This window comes from Galeopterus variegatus, unplaced genomic scaffold (genome assembly GCF_000696425.1).
Source record: "Galeopterus variegatus unplaced genomic scaffold, G_variegatus-3.0.2 Scaffold4286, whole genome shotgun sequence".
In the NCBI taxonomy this organism is placed as follows: domain Eukaryota; kingdom Metazoa; phylum Chordata; class Mammalia; order Dermoptera; family Cynocephalidae; genus Galeopterus; species Galeopterus variegatus.
In genome coordinates this window covers 133,565-151,857 of record NW_007730397.1, presented here as the reverse complement: position 1 = coordinate 151,857, position 18,293 = coordinate 133,565, and the positions used below count along the sequence as shown (strand labels likewise).

Below are 18,293 nucleotides of genomic sequence, written 5' to 3'. Positions count from 1 at the left end.
TGTGTGGGATGTGTGGGTTCAGAGGGGTCCAGGTGGCCAGGGCCTGCCTCTGCTAGCACAGTTCCCTGGTTAGTTTTATTTCTTCTGAACTGTAAAGAAAAGGACAGTTACAACAGATCAGAACTCAGAACGGGGGGTCTTCAAGCCCTTGATTTGAGGATTTGGGTTTTTGTTTCCTAGTGGGGCATGGTAACAGAGATAAGGTACAGGACTGGGGAACTCTGGTTTGAGGCTCTTGGTGAAGCTCCTGCCATTGAGAGGACTGCGGACTCAGTGATTGGTTCAGAGGTGGCCATGTGACCCTAACTGGACCAATCAGAATCAGCCCTGGGACTTTTGCTGTAACTGTTGACAGAGAGGCACTTTTTTTCCCTGTTTAGTTACTGGACTGATTAAAACGTGTGCCACTATTAGGGCCACTGTTAGAGCGTCTGGTTGTCATCTTGCCATCAGAAGGAGAGACCCTGCCTTGGAATGAAGCCAACACAGTGGAAAGCAGGACAAAAGAGTGAGACAGATTCCTGTCAACATCGTTTGAGCTCTTGGATACAGCCACTCTTTAGTGAACAATCTATGCTTGGACTTTTCAGTGAAAGCTAACAAATTTCCTTTGTCAGTTTGAGTTCAGTAGTTGTCCTTTGCCATCGGAAGAGTCCTGGCTAAAATGACAAGCAGCAGCAGGACGAAGGAGCCTGGAGGAGCATCATAAGATGACACTGAGGCTAATGTCCTGGACAGTGGGCTCCTGCCTCTCACGTTCCTGCGTGTCAATCAGATGCCCGCTAATGGAGGAAACCGAGGCTTAGACAGCTTATGGAACATGCTTCAGTTTACAGAACCAGAAAGTGGGGGGCCTGGATTCTGAACCCAGGCAGGCTGGTAACGAACCTGAACACTCCCCTGTTCTAAGTGGCCAAGGTTGGCCATGGCCCCACAGCTCAATCCCAGGCTTTCTGCCCAAGTTGAGTGCTACACCCTCTAGACCAGTGCCTCCCAAACTCTAATGACAGGGCTGAGGATCTCATTCAGATGCAGATTCTGATTCAGTGGGCCTAGAGTGGGGCCTGAGATCCTGCATTTCTGACACTGTCCCAGGTAATCCCCTGCTGCGGGTCCATGGAGCAAATTGAGTGGCAAGTTCTTTGGTGGAAAAGCTTAGGTTGGTCACTGACATGGGCAGAGATGCTTGGGGGCCTCCCAGTGTGGGGGGGACAGCTCTGACCTGGACGGCCCCCAAACTCCCAAAGCTGCATGGGCTTCGTAAGCAGCTGAGAGTCACCTTTGAAGATGGTTCCCCTGCTTGGATGACTTCACTGGGCCACCTTTGGGTGCTCACAGAAGTGTCACTTCCTGGCTTCCTCCATATACATTGTTGACTTCTGACACAGCCAGCAGGGACACTTATGTATCAAGCCCACAGTTTACAGAGCTCAGTCATGTCCATTATCTTAGGCGATGCTTACAAAAGCCCCTGTGCTGGAGGCTTCTTCTTGCCACTTTATATGTGAAAACCCTGAGGCTCAGCCAGACAGGACACTGTCCCAGGTCCCAGGACCACCAGAGCTGAGACTGGAGCTTGTGGCCTCTAACTCCTAGGCCTGTGCATTTTCACTCTACAGGCATAAGACAAGTCAGAAAACTGATCCCTATTCAGCTGTCACCGCTGGGGACTGGGTCACTATTTTGGAGTGAGAGGACAAGGCTGTGGCCCCCACAGGCTCTTACCCCTTCTCCCACCCACCACCTCTGCCTCAGGGGGCTGAGCTACACCCTTGGGCAGTCCTCACACCAAGCACCCTGGCTCCCTCTGCTTCATATGGCCAGGCCTCACCTGTGAAGTTGACAGTCACAGCCACGATGATGATGACCGTCCCCATGACGATGAAGGTGATGCTGAGCAGCCGGGCCAGGCGGCCCAGCCTCCGGGCCCCATCCAGGTCCCCCTGTTGCACGCTGCTTCGAGACTGCAGAGAGAGGACAGCAGAGACCTCAGGAAGGCGGTTGTCAGCCGTGCAGGCCTCAGCAGCCCTGCGGGGGGCCTTGCCTGAGCCCCCAGATATACTCCATCCCCACTGCAGCCCACACTGCAGCAGCCCCTATAGCAGAGAGGGAGACAGCTCTTCCTGGAGAAGTGGCCTGGGCCTCTTGTGGGGACCCTAACCAAGCCTGTCCCTCACTGGCTGGGGACAGCTAGAAATAAAACCAAAGCAATGCAGGGCTCTTCCTTTTAGGATGGTGACAGGGCAGAAGGGTAGTGGCAGGTGGTACAGTAGAAGCTGAAGGCCTGAGAGGGTGGACCAGGTCCAGGCCACACTGAGCTGCCAGGAGCAGACAGGCCAGGCCCCTCCTGAGGCTCAATTCTGCAGCCACGCTGGGATCCAGAGGCAGCCCCTGTGGCTTTCTCTACAGCCTGACGCGCCTGCCTGCTTTCCGCTGTGAGCCCTCCTCTTGTCGTGAAAGAAAAAAAGGCCCTGTCCTCACTCCCTGTACTTTCCATCCAAGAACCATATCCTCAATCAAACAAGCCAGCTTCCCAGATCACACGAGAGAGGTGAGGCGTCTCGGGGTTGCCCGGGGAGGCTGGGGCTGGGCTAGAGCCACATGTGGCTTCACAGGGGCCCTGTCTTATGTATCCCTCCTGGGGTGACTTGGTAGGAGGTGGGTCCAAGCATCTCCAAGGGTGGCTCCGTGACCCTGCCCGCGATGCCAGGCACCACCCTGCTGGCCAGGCTGGCCCCAAGACCTCCAGACTCCTCCAGCTCTGGGACTCCCTCTATTCCTCTTGGGCTTCCTGGACTTGCCCAGCCTCCCTAGGAACAGGCACAGGCAGGAGTCCACTAACAGTGTGACAGCCTTCAGGACCCCAGGCCTGTCATTCAGTTATGTTATTTTCTGGTTATTTGAGGCTCCTGATTCAGCATGGAAATGTAGTCAAGCACCTTGATGATGATGATTTATGCTTTGTGCCAGGCAGCTTGCAAAGCACCGCACCTAAATGACCTCATTTAGCCTCAGAGCCATCCTAGGAGCTTGGCAGCACTGCCCCACTTCCCTGATGAAGAAGCTGAGGTCAGAGAAGCGACCCTTCCTCCCTCTGTTCTCTTTATGCAGGTGCCCCCACCACCACCACCCTGGTCCTGTCCTCTTCAGCTCTCAGAATTCTAACCAACCCCCACCCCAACTCCAGGCTTCCATTCCAAGCTCCTTCCAGGACAGCGTGACATCAAACTCCATCTGCCCCTTGCCTTGTGCATCTCCTTCCACTTGCCCAAGCTCCAGTTATTGGCAACAGCTTGGTTTCCCCACTCTGGTCACGGCTCTTGTGCCATCCCACCCTGCTAAGGTGTTTCCTCTCCTAGTCAATTCTGTCGCTACTCTCCTCTCTAGTTTCCGTGCCACTTTTCACCCAAGCCATGGCACCAGCCTCCTGAAGATGTGCCCGGCTCCAAGCTCTGTTCTTCCTCGTTCTGTTCCCCAGCCACCATTGCACACCCCAGATATTTACACCAGGCAGTGTGCTGGGCCCCAAGATGCAGCAGTGTGCAGGAGGGTCCCCCTTCCTAAGCTCGTGGAACCTGTCCCCTGCTGGCCTCCTTTGCGATCACACAAGTACAGGCAAAATCACAACTGCGGGTCGCGTTATTACAAAGGAGAGGTACATGGTGTGATGAGAGCTGATCAAAGGAGAGAGCCAGGGAAGACTTCCTGGAGGAAGGACGTTTGAGTTGAGATGCGAAGGATGAGAAAGAATTAAATTGATTTTTTTTTCAAAAGGAAGAAGAGTGTTCCAGGCAGTGAGAACACCCCGTGCAAAGGCCCTGGTGCCACGTGCACTGGCAGATATGTACATGTTCAAAGAGTAGCTGCTGAGTGCGGGAAGCAGGAGGGACCGGGCGGAGGCCAGCGCAGCTGGAGCGGATACAGCAGTGACGAGGAGGCCAGAGAGGTGGGCAGGGCTGGCCACGGGCTCTACCAGCACCGGGAGGAGGTTGGTCTTTATCCCAGAAACAGCGGGAGCCAGTGAAGGATGCATGGCGGGGGGCGGGGAACGACACGCTTGGATGGAGGCTTCTGAAAGACCTGTCTGGCTGTGGTGTGGGATCTCAGGGGAGGTGAGTTCTCAAGATGATGGTGGCTGAAGCCTTCACTCCTGCTCAGCACCTTCCATGGCTCCCCGTCTGCAGAACAAAGTCCAAGCTCAGGCTAGCTTTGCCTTTCCTGGTCTTGTCCTCTACTGCTCCCTCCCACAACCTCCGGGCCGGCCCCTCGGGGCTGCTCCAGGGGTGAGCACAGGACCTCCACATGCCTTTGCTCTTGCTACTGCTCCTGCCCCGCAGCACCGCGGGGCCGGGTCCTCTCCATCCTGCCAGGGGTGGCGCCAGTGCCACCTCCTCTGTGAAGCCCACAAGGTTCCCCCACCTCTGCTGGAGTCAAACCCTAGCACTGTTTGAATTTTACCTCGTGCCAGGAACTCTGCCACTGCTGGCCGTCCATTAGAGCCTTTCATCCCCTAACACTCCTGGGAGGCAGGGATTGTTACTAGTTCATGTTACAGATGAAGAGACGGAGCCAGCGAGGAAGAGCTCTGTGCTGCAGGGCAAGAGAAGCCACTGGAGAGGTGGAGAAAGGCCAGAGCAAGAAGGGCCCCAACTGTCCTACAGCGGAGTCTGATCTTGTCCTGTAGGCAGCAGGAGCCAGTGAAGGACTTTAAGTGGGGACACAAGCAGACCTGACTTCAGTAATGATCTCTCTGACTACAGCGCACAGTGTGGGTTAGAGAGGCGGGGGCCTGGGAGCAGATTTAAAGACGCGAACTAAGCAGGGAACTGGAAAGAGCTCAGATTTCATAAGTCGTGGGGAGGGAGTCCACAGGTTTTGGTGAGATCAAATGGAGTGTGGGAGAGGGGCGTGACTGGGGTGGTTCCCCGGTTTCTGGCCTGGACAATGGATGAGTGCAGGTGCCTTCCTAGAGATGGGCAGGGAGGAGGGCCTGTCCCGTGTTGGGCTTGTTCAGGCGGGACCGGGAGCCCTGACTGTGCAGACGCAGTCGGACAAGCAGGTGCAGAGCTCGGGTCACCAGCATCAGGTGGAACGGAAGCTCGGCAGCGGGTGAGGTCGTCCAGGGAGCATGCGGACGGGAAGGCAAAGCCCGCAGACAGACTGTGGGGACACTGGCTAATAAAGGGGTGCTGAGGAAGAGCAACCTGTGAGGGAAACTGAGGACAGGCAAGAGCGTGGGAGAGGATGGCCCCTGGGAGATCCAAGATGGAAAGTCTCACGAAGGAGGGAGTGGCCGGGGCGCCACCTCATGCACGGAGCAGGACGAGGACTAAGCCACGATGAGGAGAGAGCATAGGTGTCCTTGACAGGAGAGTTTCAGAGGAGTCACGGGGGCGACACCAGAATGGAGCAGTACTAGGAACGAGCGGGGGTGAGGAAGTTTCGAGAGCAAGTGGAGGCTGTGCTTACAAGTTTAGCTGTGGCCGGTGGGGAAGTGATGGCAGAGTAGCTACAACCAGGTGAGACAAACGGGATTTCTTCAGGATGGGAGAGGAAATGCTCTAGCAAAGAGGGAGAGGGTGATAGGACCAGGGAGTGGTCGGTGACACGATGTCCCAGAGCAGCAGAGAGGAGCTGAGGTCTGGACTTGAGCCCAGGGATGAACTGTGGGCAGGGGAGGAGGGCACTCCTGTCCTTGGAGATGACGGGTGCAGGTGGGCTCACACCTCGACAGGTCTGTCGGTGGGTCTGGGCAGGAAGTCGCAAGTGTTCATGCCTCCGGACCTCAGGGTCAGCCAGTGAGAGGAAAGAGAAGGTGGGTCTGGCGTGAGGAGGGGGCATGGGTGGGGCTGGGGCTACAGCCAAGCCTGAGACTCACAAGCCCATCTGGACGTGGCAGGGACCCAGACAGGAGCAGGTGTAGCCTCCAGCTCCCTGGCAGAGCAGTCTGGTTAAGGGCACAGGTTCTGCAGCCAGACCACCTGGATGCCTGTCCCAGCTCCACCGTGCACCAGCTGTGCGACCCTGGGCAAGTGGTTTGCCTTTTCCATGCTTCAGTGTCCTCATCTGTAACATCAGGATAAAACCAGTACCTACTTCATTGGGTTGTTGTGGGGATTAAATGAAATAATACAAGCAGGGGTCTTAGTGCAGTGCCTGGCAGTAGCATGTCCTCAATTGGTACTGGAATGCTGCCATGTTTTTGTTGTTATTGGGAGACTCCCTTCCCTCCATGGAGTCCGAGAAGGAAAAAGAACCACAACGCATCTACCCAGGCAGAGGAGGAGGCTGTGGTCTGGGAGGGAAGCCTGTGAGGACGGTCCTGGTGGAATTGCCAACAGCACCCCTGTCCGTCTCGGAAACGTCTCACTTAGCGTGTTATGCTGTGTCCACACTGTGTGCAGGAGCCTGCCTCTCCTCCCTGCTCTCTCTCCTTCCTTGCGCTCTCCCGTCCACTCCATGTGACTGTGACCTACCTCTCCTCCCTGTTCTCTCTCCTTCCTCGCGCTCTCCCGTCCACTCCATGTGACTGTGATGGCAGGTAAATGGAGGCTGCGCAAGGCTCCCCCCATGTCTGACTCCCCCTGGACTGCGGTGCTTCTTCCACCCTCGTCTCTAACCCGGACTCAGCGACGGGCAGGGCTTCTCACTGTGGCACGAATTGCCGGCTGCTCCCTACAGTTCCCATTTCCAAGACAGAATCTTAGCATGCCCCCTCCTGGGCTCCTCTCTGTTTCCCCCGATTAGGTCTCCATTTCTGACCATCTCACCTCTCTACCGTGCCTCACGTCTGTCCCCTCCTCTCCAGCCCCACTCCACCACCCTGGCCCACTCCCTCAATTTGTCTCATCTGGAGGTTTCATCAGCCTCCTCCTCACTGGTCTTCCAAACTTACCCCTCCAGCCTCTCCTCAATACCACAGCCAAGGGGAGGTCTTGAAAATCCAAGCCTGGCCACACGACTCCCATGATAGGGATGCACTTTCATGCCCCCGGGCCTGGGCATGAACTGTTCTCCCTGCTGGAACTCCCTCCCTCCTCACCCTTCAAGAGTCACCTTCAGCAAAACCTTCCTGGGTTCCTATTAGTCACCCCCCCCATCCCCACCCGGGCTCCTGTGGCATCTTGTACCACTCCCTTTTCCTCTCTTACTGCCTTGGGTCATTGTTTCTTGTGGCCTTGTCACTCTCCTTCTCTAGACTGTAAGCTCCTTGAGGGCAGGGACCATGCAGCTGCCATCTTGGCATCCCTCATATCTAGCCTTGGGCCAGGCTCCAGTAGGTTCTCAGTAAATGTGTGAGGAAGAAAACAATACAAGGAAGACAGAAAGAATGAGAGGAGATCTGCTTTTTTTTTTTTTTTTTATGTGACTGGTGAGGGGATCATAACCCTTGGCTTGGTGTCGCCCGCACCATGCTCAGCCAGTGAGTGCACCAGCCATCCCTATGTAGGATCTGAACTCGTGGCCTCGGCACTCCCAGCGCCGCACTCTCCCGAGTGAGCCACGGGGCCAGCCCAGAGATCTGCTTTACCAAACTTAGCCAGTGGAATGTGCAAAGTTAAAAGAAAATTTGTGAAAGAAATAAGGGCAGTAAGTCCCACTGGAAAGATACTTGGCATCTGGGGTTTGGTCCCACCCACTAACTCCTGCCACCTCCAGCTGCCTGCATGGCCCAGGTCACTGAACTCAGGACTTCAATGAATGGGCAGCATTGGGAGAAGAGGGGACAACATACAGAAAGGCTTCAGGGATGTCTAAGAAGTTCGGCTTTAGAAATTCTGGGGCTGCCTTGAGCTGTTGCCAGGGGACTCCTTGGCTGTGAGCATGACATGCGGGGGGAGAGGAGCAGGGTTTGAGATGAGTCCCACCCCTACTTTCCTGAGAAGTAGCCAGGCCTTGGGCAACGGTTCAGGACCACGGAGAGAGGCACACGTGCACTTGCTTGAGTAGGAGAGAGGTGGGGAGGGAAGGGGAGAGAGGAAGGTCATTTTTCCGGTCATGCTAAGTCCAGTCTTTCCTTTATCCAAAGAGCTCTGAGTCCATGTATGTCAGTCACACGTGTTCCTGGGAGCCTGAGAGACACCGTTGAAGAAGATGCATTGGGACCGGACAGATGGAACAGGGCAGATCTGACTGCGGCGGCTTTGTTGTGTCAGGCACTTTTTACACACTATCCAATGTAAACCTCACAACCATCCTGTACGACTTAGTTTTCTGATCTGTAAAGTGGAGGGAAATAGCTGCCTCTGAGAGCAGACTTCTACTTGTGGCCGGCTGCCCTGCGATGCCTACTTGGCACGGAGGACCACGATTCAGAGGTGAGAGGTGCAGTCCTCTCGTCCCACAGCAGCTTGGGAGCCCCCTCCTGGTGTTGAACCCTGGCCTTGCCTCTTGCCAGCCGTGTGGCCTCAGGCAAACTATTGAACCTCTCTAAGCCCCGTGCCCTCACCTGCAGAGTGAGGATGTCGTACCTAACTCACAGGGCTGCTGTCAAGATGAAGTCCCCGACCCTTAGCTGGTGCTCATTTCTGGAATCTCCCCAATGAAGAATCAAGCCCCTGACCCCAGGGATGGAAGGAGACCCTTCCTCTTTTGCTATGAGTGAGTTACCTCCTGCTCCCCCATCCTGCTCAGGGGCATCACCTTCCCATATACAAAATGGCTCAAGGTGAAGGCACAATAGTAACTGCAGACGCGGTTGTAATGACTGTGGGTTCATAGGTCATTTGTGATCGCAGTGGCTGGGGGAGTGGTGAGGGAGAAAGTGAGGTCAGGTGAATAGATCAGTTCAGTGAGGAAAGATGTTGGGAAGCATCTGAGGGGTGGGGAGGAGGGAGGAAAGCAGGGCTGGGCAGGGTGCTGGGCAGAGTAGCCGGAGGCTGAAACCAGCCAGGGAAGGTGGCAACGAGATGCCTCAGGAAAGAGTGGCCTCTGCCAGCCAGGCCCCGGCCAAGCCGGCAGGTCTGAGGAGAACGGAAAAGCTGTTCAGGGCCGATCAGATCAGGTATTAGTCCTTCCACGGAGATGAACAGCTCTGGCAGGTCAAGGCAGAGGTGTGCTCCTCCACGCCCCCTCGCCCCTCTCAGCTCCAGTGCCATTGTTTCTGGAATGCTCTGACTACAGGTTAACCCTTCTGTTGCTGGAGAGCAGGAAGGTATGGTAGGGGTCCTGGGGTGGGGGCTGGCAGGGCAGCTGCAGTGGTGGTGGGAGGGACTGGGAGTGCTGAGGGGTCTGAGACAGCCGCTCTTTACCACCTGACTCAGGAGTCGTCATTCTAAGTCCTGTGTCTGCGCGCCAGTGACCGTCAGCCCGGCTGGGGCTCGCAGGCCTGCTGAGTGAGCGCGCGAGCGCATCAGTGAGTGGAAGGGTGGCGAGATGTGCCACCCCACGCACGACAGGTAAATAGTCAGCTGACAAAAAATGCCTAAGGAAGAAAGTGTTGAAGCCACTCTAGATCTGTGTGGTGCTTCCCATGTCGAAGGAACGACCCAGGGAGAAGGGGCTGCGCAGAGACGTCCACCAAAGCTGCAGATAGGGCTGCCCACCCCCCGCTGCTGTCTGAGGGCGAGACTCCGTCACCCCCACACCGGCTGAAGTCAGACTTGTCCGTTTACTGGGGATTTGCCCTTTCCTCTGACGTTGCAAAGTTCACTTAGCATTAGTAATAGCAGAAACCACTTGCATTTGTTAAGCGTTTACTACCTGGGCTCTGCTAGGTGCTTTCACACCCGGTAGCTCATCTAATCCTCCCGACAGCCCTACGAGGTCGATGGTTTCATGATGTCTGTTTTATAGATGAGAAACCGAGGCCAAGGAAGGAGTCGCTCAACCAAGTGATGTGGACATGGTCACGTGGCTCCTGAGGTTGCACACCCAGGTCTGTCTGAGGCCTTTTTGGTCTCTGTCGCTAACCGAAGGCCCCGCCTGGGGTCCGGCTTTCCTCACTGGCAGGAGACCTCGCTGGCATGGAAGAATGTGGCCATTTCTCAGCCTGACCTGGAAATAAAATCTTCTACCCTAGAGGCTCACAGGAGGCTGAGGCACTGAGCAGAGCTAGGTCTGGGCACCTGCAGTGGCAGCTCCTCAAGTAGGGCCCCTGGTCCACCAGCCTGCTCACGGCAGGCCCTGTCACAGCCACAGTGGGAGGGACGCTGCTGGTCCCCTCGTCCTCTACTGATGGAGCTAGTGGGGTGGGAGGAGAGTTCAGTGAGCAGGTGGGGAGTGGGTGAGAGGGAAGGAAGTAGAATTCTTCCCTCCCTGTCCAAATGCCTGAAAAGTTTGGCTTTCCTGGGAGGGACACATCATCGTAGCCCCGAGAGCACCTGCAGGGTGGAGCCATGGAGAGAACAGCAGGTCCAGTGTCCCGCTGATGTGCCTCTCACCAGCCATGTGGCCATGGGCAAGGCGCTGCTCTGCATGGCCCGGTGGCCTCGTCTGCTCAGCGAGAACAATTGACCCGACTCATGTGGGAGCGTGCTCTGCAGACGGTAACAGGCTCTAGAGGGGCTGTCGGGGCTGTGGGTCTCCTTCCATCCTTGGGGTGAAGGGTTTGATCCTTCTTTTGGTAACCAGTGGGGGGACATCTGATGACGAGTCCTGAAGCCCATCTCAGGACCTGGAGACAGCAGCCCAGGAGACTTTCTCTCTCGCACAGGTTCTTCTCGCCTGTGCTGCTGTTGGGCAGGACTTAGTGTGGCAGCCCCGGGTGAACAACTGACCCCTCCCTCCCCCGGTGTGGGCGTGTCCTGTGAACTAGACTGGCTTCCTGACCAAGGCGACAACTGCGGCGCACCCAGTAGCGCTCCCTACCTGGCACCGCCTGCTTCCCAAGGAGGCAGTCTAGTGCAGTGGGTAGGGACGGGGGCTCTCGGTCCTGGCTGGATCCCCATTTACTAGCAGGTTATTTCCTGCCTCTGCGCTTCAGTTCTGTCATCTGCAAGATGAGAATAACAACACTAGACCTCACAGGGGCATCGCCAGAACTAACTGAGACGACACAGGTAAGGGGTGTGGACCTGTGCCAGCGTTTGGTAAGCGCTCGGTGGATGTCGGTAATACTATCCCTCAACGCTGGGCCCCCCACTTTCCTTCTGCCTGGCTCCTGAGGCTTCCCTTTAGAAATTCATTTCCACAACCGCACTTCCCCCCTGGCCCTCACGCCCCGGCCCCGGCTCCTCCTCTGAGATCTCAACCCCCCGCATCTCTCACCCCCTTGTCTCTGCGCCCAGCCTGTGACCTCTCCCTGTCCTCCAAGGCTGTCACCGTCTTCCCAGCCTCGCTCCCTCCCAGCCCAGCCCGACCTGTCAGCGTCACCTCAGCCACACTTGCCAGCACTCCTGTGCCAGCTGGTCCTGCCCTCATGGCAACTGTGCCATCCCCAGCCTTGGGCTGGCCCAATACCCATGTCTGTGACCCCACACTGACAGCTGGAGAAAATCACAGCACCATGTAGGCCGAGAACAACCCGGATCCATGGTCTCCAGCCTCGGCAGAGCCTCGGGGCATTGATCTGTCTCTGGTCACCTCCCCTCCCCTCTACCACCAGGCCTCTATCTCAGCAAACGACCTCACCCTCCACATCCCTGGTGGCATGGCAGCTGTGCCACGTGAGCCAGTCCCCTTTCCTCTGAGTATTTCCATCTGCCTCTGCCCTCGCGGCCTGTCCTCAGCCTCAGGCCCCTCATCCCTCAGACTTTCCCCTGCCTGGTGTCTCTTCCCCTTTTCTAGTTTCCTCCCACCTCCTGGAATAGCCTTTTCAAAACCACGTTCTGTCCACTTCGTCTGCACCCCGTAAATGTCGTGGGTCCCCGGAGCTCTCTAAGATGGCCCTGGTAGTTTTGAGGTAGACGGCCGGAGCCTGGTGCGAACACTGCTGCCCCTCCTCAGCAGACCTCCCAGCACCCTCCTCCTGAGTCCGCTGCTCAGCACAGGCCCCGCCCTCCCTGCCTGGACCCCCTCAGGAGCCTCCTGGGGGGTCTCCCTGCTCTAGCCCAGTTCCCATAATGCAGTTGAGTGTTGGTCTTAAAACAAACTGACCACATCTCGCCTCTACTCAAAACTCACCAAGGGCTCTTCAGAGCCACTAGCATAAAACTTAACTTCCTGGAACAAGTCCCTGTCCCCTCCTTCCCCTGTCCCCTCCTTACCCCATCGTGCTCTTGCGCCTTCTGCCAGGCCAGAGACCCGCTACTGACCTTTTCCATCTGCTTCCCCAACGCCCCACACAGTGCCTGGTTCATAAAAGAGGCGCATTCACTCACGCGGGGCCTAATCGTCCTGTCCCACTAGTTCCCTCAGAACAAGCCACTTGCCATTCGAGTCGACTGAATGAATGAGTGGCCAGCGTGACCAGCTCTTAAAGGGTTTCCAGAAGACCCTCTGCCACTTGCTGTGGCCCTGGTCCAGGCCTCTTCACCTCTCGCCTGTATTCCTACAAAGGTCCCCTCACCCGAACGCCAGTCTCTCCCCTTCAGCCCGTCCTCTCTCCCTGCACCAGACAGAGCCACCAAAATCTGGCCACACTCCTCTGGGCACCAAGCCCTACGATGTGCGTGCTGCAGCAGAGATGGAGCTGGAGAACACCATGCTAAGTGATAGAGCCAGTCACAAAGTGCCACATACTGTATGATTCCATTTATACAAAATGTCCGGAGGACGCAAATCTATAGAGACAGAGAGAAGATTAGTGGTTGCACAGGGCTGGGAGGGACTGGGGCGGAGGGTGATAGCCAAAGGGCACAGGGTTATTTTGGAGGCAAGGCAGATGTTTTAAACTGACTGTGGTAAAGGCTGCACCTATTTGTAAGTATGCTAAAACCATGGAACTGTACACTTTAGATGCGTGAATTGCATGGTATGTGAATTATCTCTCAATAATGCTATTTTTAAAACCCTACGATGGCTTCCCATCCCCCACTGGGGATGCTGTCAGCTGCCACTTAAATACTGTCACCAGGTAACAGCTCTGACTGTGGGCTGGGTGTTGTTCTCAAGCACCGTGCGTGGCCGTCTCATTTCACCCTCTCACAGCTCTCTAATGTAGGCATTACAGTTGTGCCCATTTTGCAGATGGGCACATTGAAAAGAGAGGTTTGAGTGACTTGCCCAAGGCCACACAATTACCCTGTACTTCTGTCTAGCATGGGCACTTCTTGCAATATGTTGTAAGGATCTGTTTCTCCCCACTGGACTGGAGGAACCCGGGAGTTGGGGATGGTGTCTGGTTTTGCACTGTATATCCCTGCACCTGGCCCAGCGACCATCAGACCTGACTCAAGAAGCTTAAAAGGACATAGAAATGCACTGGGGATGGGTTCAGTGGTCTCACAGTCTTGCGCCAGGTTCCCTTTAACCAAAGCAGCTCCACCCAGCCTGCTCCCTGACACCCCTGCCAGGATCCCGATTCTAGCAACTGTTTTCTCCTGAGCCCTTGTGTGGTTTCCCTCCCCAAAACTTGTCTGCCCTCCTGGGGCCATTCCCTGTAACCAAGAGGTTGGCCCCGCCCAGAGCTACTGGCTGCAACTCTGGGGCCTGGCTCTGCCCCCAGCTGTCCCCAAGTGCAGCAGGCAACACTGAAAGCTTGGAAGGTCCCTGTCCTGGTCCCTGCCCGGCCCTCGCTCTTGAACCCATGCCAGGTCCCTCGGACTCAGTAATGCTACCAGTGTCCCTCGATGTCCTGGAAGGTGGTACTGGGTGGGTTGGGGACTGGGGAAGGCTTCTCTGGCTGGAGACTGGGCCTTAATGAAGTGGACAGAGATGTCTGAAGAAATATGGGCTCACTGAGAGGGCAGCCCAGAGTGACCTCAGCTCCTGGGGGCTTGGCGATAGATGACTCAGCAGTAGAGTCACTCCAGAGGGAAGCAAACAGGGTCACCCCACTGAGTGCTCAGCCCCTGACCAGTCTGGGGCCCGCAGTTTGCTCCCCCTGCTCCTAACCTCATTCTGAAAGTCGCTGCCATTCTCTCGCTTGCCAACATGTACCGACATTTCCTGTGGGATCTATGCAAGTAGCCCTACGCAAACGGCTGGGCTTGGGAGCAGACAATTGACTCAAAACCCACAGAGGTAAAGACTCGCCCACACGCCCCTCCTTGGCAAGCCTGGCAGCCATGCCCTCAGACTCAAATTTTTCACTTGAGGCCCAGACCTCTCCTGCCCTGAAGACAGTTGCTGAAATCAGTGCAACCTCCGAAGTCCAAAGGGCTCCAGGGGGAACTCTACCCCTGAGGAGCAGCCCACAGACTCTCCCCTCCTTGTGTGCCTCTCAGGGGAGCCAGGTCCCAGGGTCCCCAGTGCATGGCAGGGAAGCCGCTGCCACAGGCTCTTGGAAACCTGAGCTAGCTCAGGCTGATCGAATGCCCAGGTGGCCTGGGATGCCTGGCTCCCTTCCTGAGAACACGGGGCCCTGAGACCCCTTCTGGCTGATACACAGCCCCACTCAAGATCAACTGTTTAGGAAAATCCCTTCCCTAGGAATGACTGTTTAGGAAAATCCCTTCCCCCTCCAAAAAAGGCCAGACCCCCAAGTTGTCTGTCTCTGCCCTGCAGGGTTTAGTGCCAGGTGGCTCCCTAGGTCCCTCTCCCCAGCAGGCACAGGTGCAAAGTCAAGCTGTGATGCCGGGAGCAGAGATGCGAGAGGAGCGTGGACAGATCTCGGGCGCTGGCCTCTCTCCAAGGGGAAGGAGGAGCCAGCCGAGAAGGGGGTCTTCCGCCAAGCCCCCAGCACCCAGCTCTTTCCTCTAGAGCCCCTGTCTGGGGAACATGCCCACCCACCCCTGGGCCCAGCCCCCTCCCCAGAACAAAGAGCAGCACTTACCATGATAGAGAAGATGAGGGGGATGAGGTTGAGGGGCCAGACGGGGCAGAAGCAAGTGGCGATGGCGAGGATGAGGTAATCTTTGGGAACTTCTTGGTCCTGGGCGAACGAGGTGGTGGCAGTGGAGGACGCCCGCCTCGAGCTGGCCCTGGAGGGGGACCGGGCGAGTGGGGACTCCCGGCGCCCCTCGGAGATCACCTTGAAGGGCAGGCTGTGGCCATTCTGCTCCAGATCCAGGGCCCCTGAGAGGGACTTGGACAGATTCAGGGTCTTGTCATCCTTGTCCTTTACCTTGGTGAGGAGCTTCTCCATCTCCGGCAGGTCCAGGTGGGAGGCGGAGCTCGGCTCCTGCGCTGGAGGAAACTGAGGCTGCATGAGGTTGGCCCTGTTGGCCTGGGCCTTGGGCTGGGACAAGGGGCTCCACAGAGACCTCAGCACCCCACTCCCCAGCCCAGACAGGGGCCTCCAGGTCAGGGGAAGGAGCACTGCCCAGGGGACTGAGGGCCAGCTGGGTGCTGGAGGGTCACAGTGGGCGCCTCAAAGCCAGCTGAGCTCAGAGGCTGGGCCCGCCTGCTGCCCCCGAGGGACTCCCAGGAATCTGGAGCCTTTAGCTCCGTTCAAGTTTGAGGCCAACTTTGCTGGCGCTGCTGACAGCGCAGATGAGCGTGGAAGCAACAGAAAGCTTGGAGGGCAGAGAGGAGAACGCTCCTCTTCCCAGCGAGGCTCAGGCCAAGTCAGGAGGGTGTGCGTGTGTGTGTGTGTGTGTGTGTATGTGTGCGTGTGTGTGTGTGTGTGTGTGTGTCTGTTTGTGTCTGTGTGTCTGTGCGCGCGCACGCAGCACATAACCTCCCTCCCTCTCTGCCCTCCTCGGAGATGCTTTTCCTTTTCAATTCCCCTCTCCCCAGAGAACCACCCAGCAGCATTCTGCCTCTACCCAGCCCAGCCCTGCCCAGCCCAGCCCTGCCCAGCCCAGAGGGACTTGGGCCGGCCTCTGGTTTCCACTGCAGTCTCAGGATCTGCTGCTCTGGGCTGGGGCCTCTGGATGGGAAAAAGGCAGAGTGGGCCACAAAGGGGTGTGTCTTCAGCTGTCCTGGGCACTGAGCCGGCTGCTTCTCTCCTACCGGAGCAGGCTCCCACTTCCTCCTATCTGCTGGGAAAGCCTGGGCCCTGGGCCTATCACATCCCATCGAGACCCTGACCTCCAAGCCCTAGAGGTGCCCAGGCCAAAGCCTAGTGCCTGGCTCCTGGCTCCTGGCTCCAGGAGGAAAAGGAGACGTGAGCACCAGGGGGGCCCGGGAGGATCCTGCCTGGACCAGCAGGGCCCTCTGAATGGGTTTCTAAGCAGCTCACCAAGGGTTGGAGGGTAGGAGGGGATAAGGGGGAAGTGTTGGTCCATCTCATTCCCATCAGATTTTTTCTGCAGTGCTAAAGGGCAGGCAGGCAAAGATCTCCTGCTCAGGAGCTGCTCAGGGCAGAGGCCAGCTCTGAAGGGCCTCGGGTTCTGGCTCCCATCCTCTCTGATTCTCTTTGTTCTCTTACAGTTCCTCCTTCTGTTTCTGCCTCCTTCCCCATTCTCTGCATGGCTTTCTCTCATATTCCTGGCCTCTCTCCTTATGTCGCTTTACAAGGGAGACTGGAAACTCCAAGCGTGTGTGGCTTGAAGGGAGGCCTATGAAATAAGTTTAAAATCCTAGGGTCACACATGATGTGGGGTGGGAAGTGAGAGATGGAAGGGGCCTCAGAGGTTGTGGAGTTCAAATCCGTTGATGTCACAGATCAGCAACCAAGGCCTGGAAACAGAGAGACACTTCTTTCAAACTGTATCCCAATCAGATATCAATTCCTGGCCCAGGTCCTGGGGCTAGCTAGGAGCAAAACCAGCCATCTTAGTGGGAAGAAAAGGCTTTGGGTACGCATCAAGCTGCCTTCAGAGATGCTGCTTCCAGCAAAGGCAGGGACAGACAGGCTGAGGAGGGAGTTTGACCAGGCACGGAGAGAGGAACTGGCCAGAGGGAAGGAAGGAGAGCCGTAAGAAGGGCCTGCAGGGCCGGGCCGGAGGGGGGCCTTGGGGTCTCATAGAGTACCTGGAGGTTCACAAGTTTCAGGAATGTTTGTAGCCTTGGGGAAAATTTTAGGTTTGATAAATTTGACTATATTAAATTAAGATTTTTGCTCAATAAGGGAAACCCATTGTTATTTGCAAAGTGCAGGCCTCGGGGGTGGGGGGTGCTTCCTCCCCATCTCAGTGCTCAGGAAGGCCCTCGCCCACTCCAGGCCAGGAGCAAGGCCAGGGGAGTGAGCTGGGCTCCCCGTCCCTGGAGTTTGCAGAAGTATGCAAGTACCTTCCTAACATGAAAACTCCTTTAGAGGTGGCAGGTTGGGTCCCTGAGACCTCCTAGGCTCTAAGTCAGTATCCAGCTGGACAGAATTCCATGTCACAACCTGGGAGCTGACTCTGCGGGGCCTATAGCTGCCCTGTGGCCTCCAGCCACATGTGGCGACTGAGCATTTGAAATGTCCTAGTCCACACTGAGATGTGCTATACGTGTAAAACACACACCGAATTTTGAAGACCTGGTACCAAAAAAGGAATGTAAAATATCTCATCAATGCTTTTTGTATTGGTTACATATTAAAATGATAATATTTTGGATATATTGAGCTAAATAAAACATTATTAAAATCAATTTCATCTGTTTCCTTTCACTTTTTTTTAAAAAAAATGTGCCTAGTAGAAAATTTAAATTAAAAACGTGGCTCACATTATATTTCTATTGGGCAGCACTGGCCTAGAGGACAGAGCAAACCAGACATAAAGGGGTCTTTTTGATTTAATAAAAAGAGAAAAGAAAAAGCCGAGAAGACCCCAGATTAGTCCATGGCAGCAAGGTTGCCTGGATGGGCTGGGGTTGAGGGGACTTGGGGACCCAGGTTTGCTCGGCCAGGGTAAGCTGTTGGGTTCACAGTGCCACCTAGTGGTCTGGTGGGAATGAGGGAATGAGCAGAGTTAGGAGTAGGGACCAGAGTGGGTGGAGGGGTTGGGGGCTGCAGAGAAGCAGCAGCGGGTCTGGGCTCCAGGGCTGGCGAGTGCAACCTAGCCAGCTGCCCAGGGTCTCGCTCCAGTCTGCAGTTGCCCCAGGTAGGCTCCCTAAAGGTCTCACGTGGAGGTCCACAGGCTGAATTCATCATACAAAGTAGGTTTGGCCTGCATGGTGTTGACTCAATACATGATTTTTAAAAATTTATTCCACATAAAAATTGGGATTTCAGAATTTTCTTTTACCATGAAGATCTGGGAATCCTGGGCCAATTTCCTGCCGAACAGCAGATGGTCCAGCTGCAGCCTTTAGAAGGGCTTTGATCTCCTCCTCGGCCACCTCCACGTCACGTGGCCTGCCTGCCTTGGGGTGAGGGGGGAGCTTTGGCCCCACTAGACGAGTGGACCATCCTCTTTCTGGTCCACAGCTGGCTGGCCTCC

At 56.2% G+C, this 18,293-nt stretch overlaps 1 protein-coding gene across 1 annotated transcript; it reads right to left on the bottom strand.

Moving 5' to 3' along the window:
* Window positions 1–624: 624 nt before the first annotated feature.
* Window positions 625–15,190, bottom strand: LOC103602772 (tumor suppressor candidate 5 homolog). Its single transcript, XM_008587205.1, has 3 exons — window positions 14,816–15,190; window positions 1,832–1,964; window positions 625–692 (listed from the first exon to the last, which is right to left on the bottom strand). Exons 1-3 carry the CDS (start codon window positions 15,188–15,190, stop codon window positions 625–627), a joined length of 576 nt encoding a protein of 191 aa, XP_008585427.1.
* Window positions 15,191–18,293: the final 3,103 nt, after the last annotated feature.

Excerpts from the sequence above, each read along its gene's own strand:
- LOC103602772 (XM_008587205.1), bottom strand. The coding sequence starts at position 15,190 with ATGCAGCCTCAGTTTCCTCCAGCGCAGGAGCCGAGCTCCGCCTCCCAC. Across the intron at positions 1,965-14,815 it reads CCCTCATCTTCTCTATCATG|TCTCGAAGCAGCGTGCAACA; the intron begins GTAAGTGCTGCT and ends CTCTCTCTGCAG. Across the intron at positions 693-1,831 it reads TGTGACTGTCAACTTCACAG|GCTCCTTCGTCCTGCTGCTG; the intron begins GTGAGGCCTGGC and ends ATGCTCCTCCAG.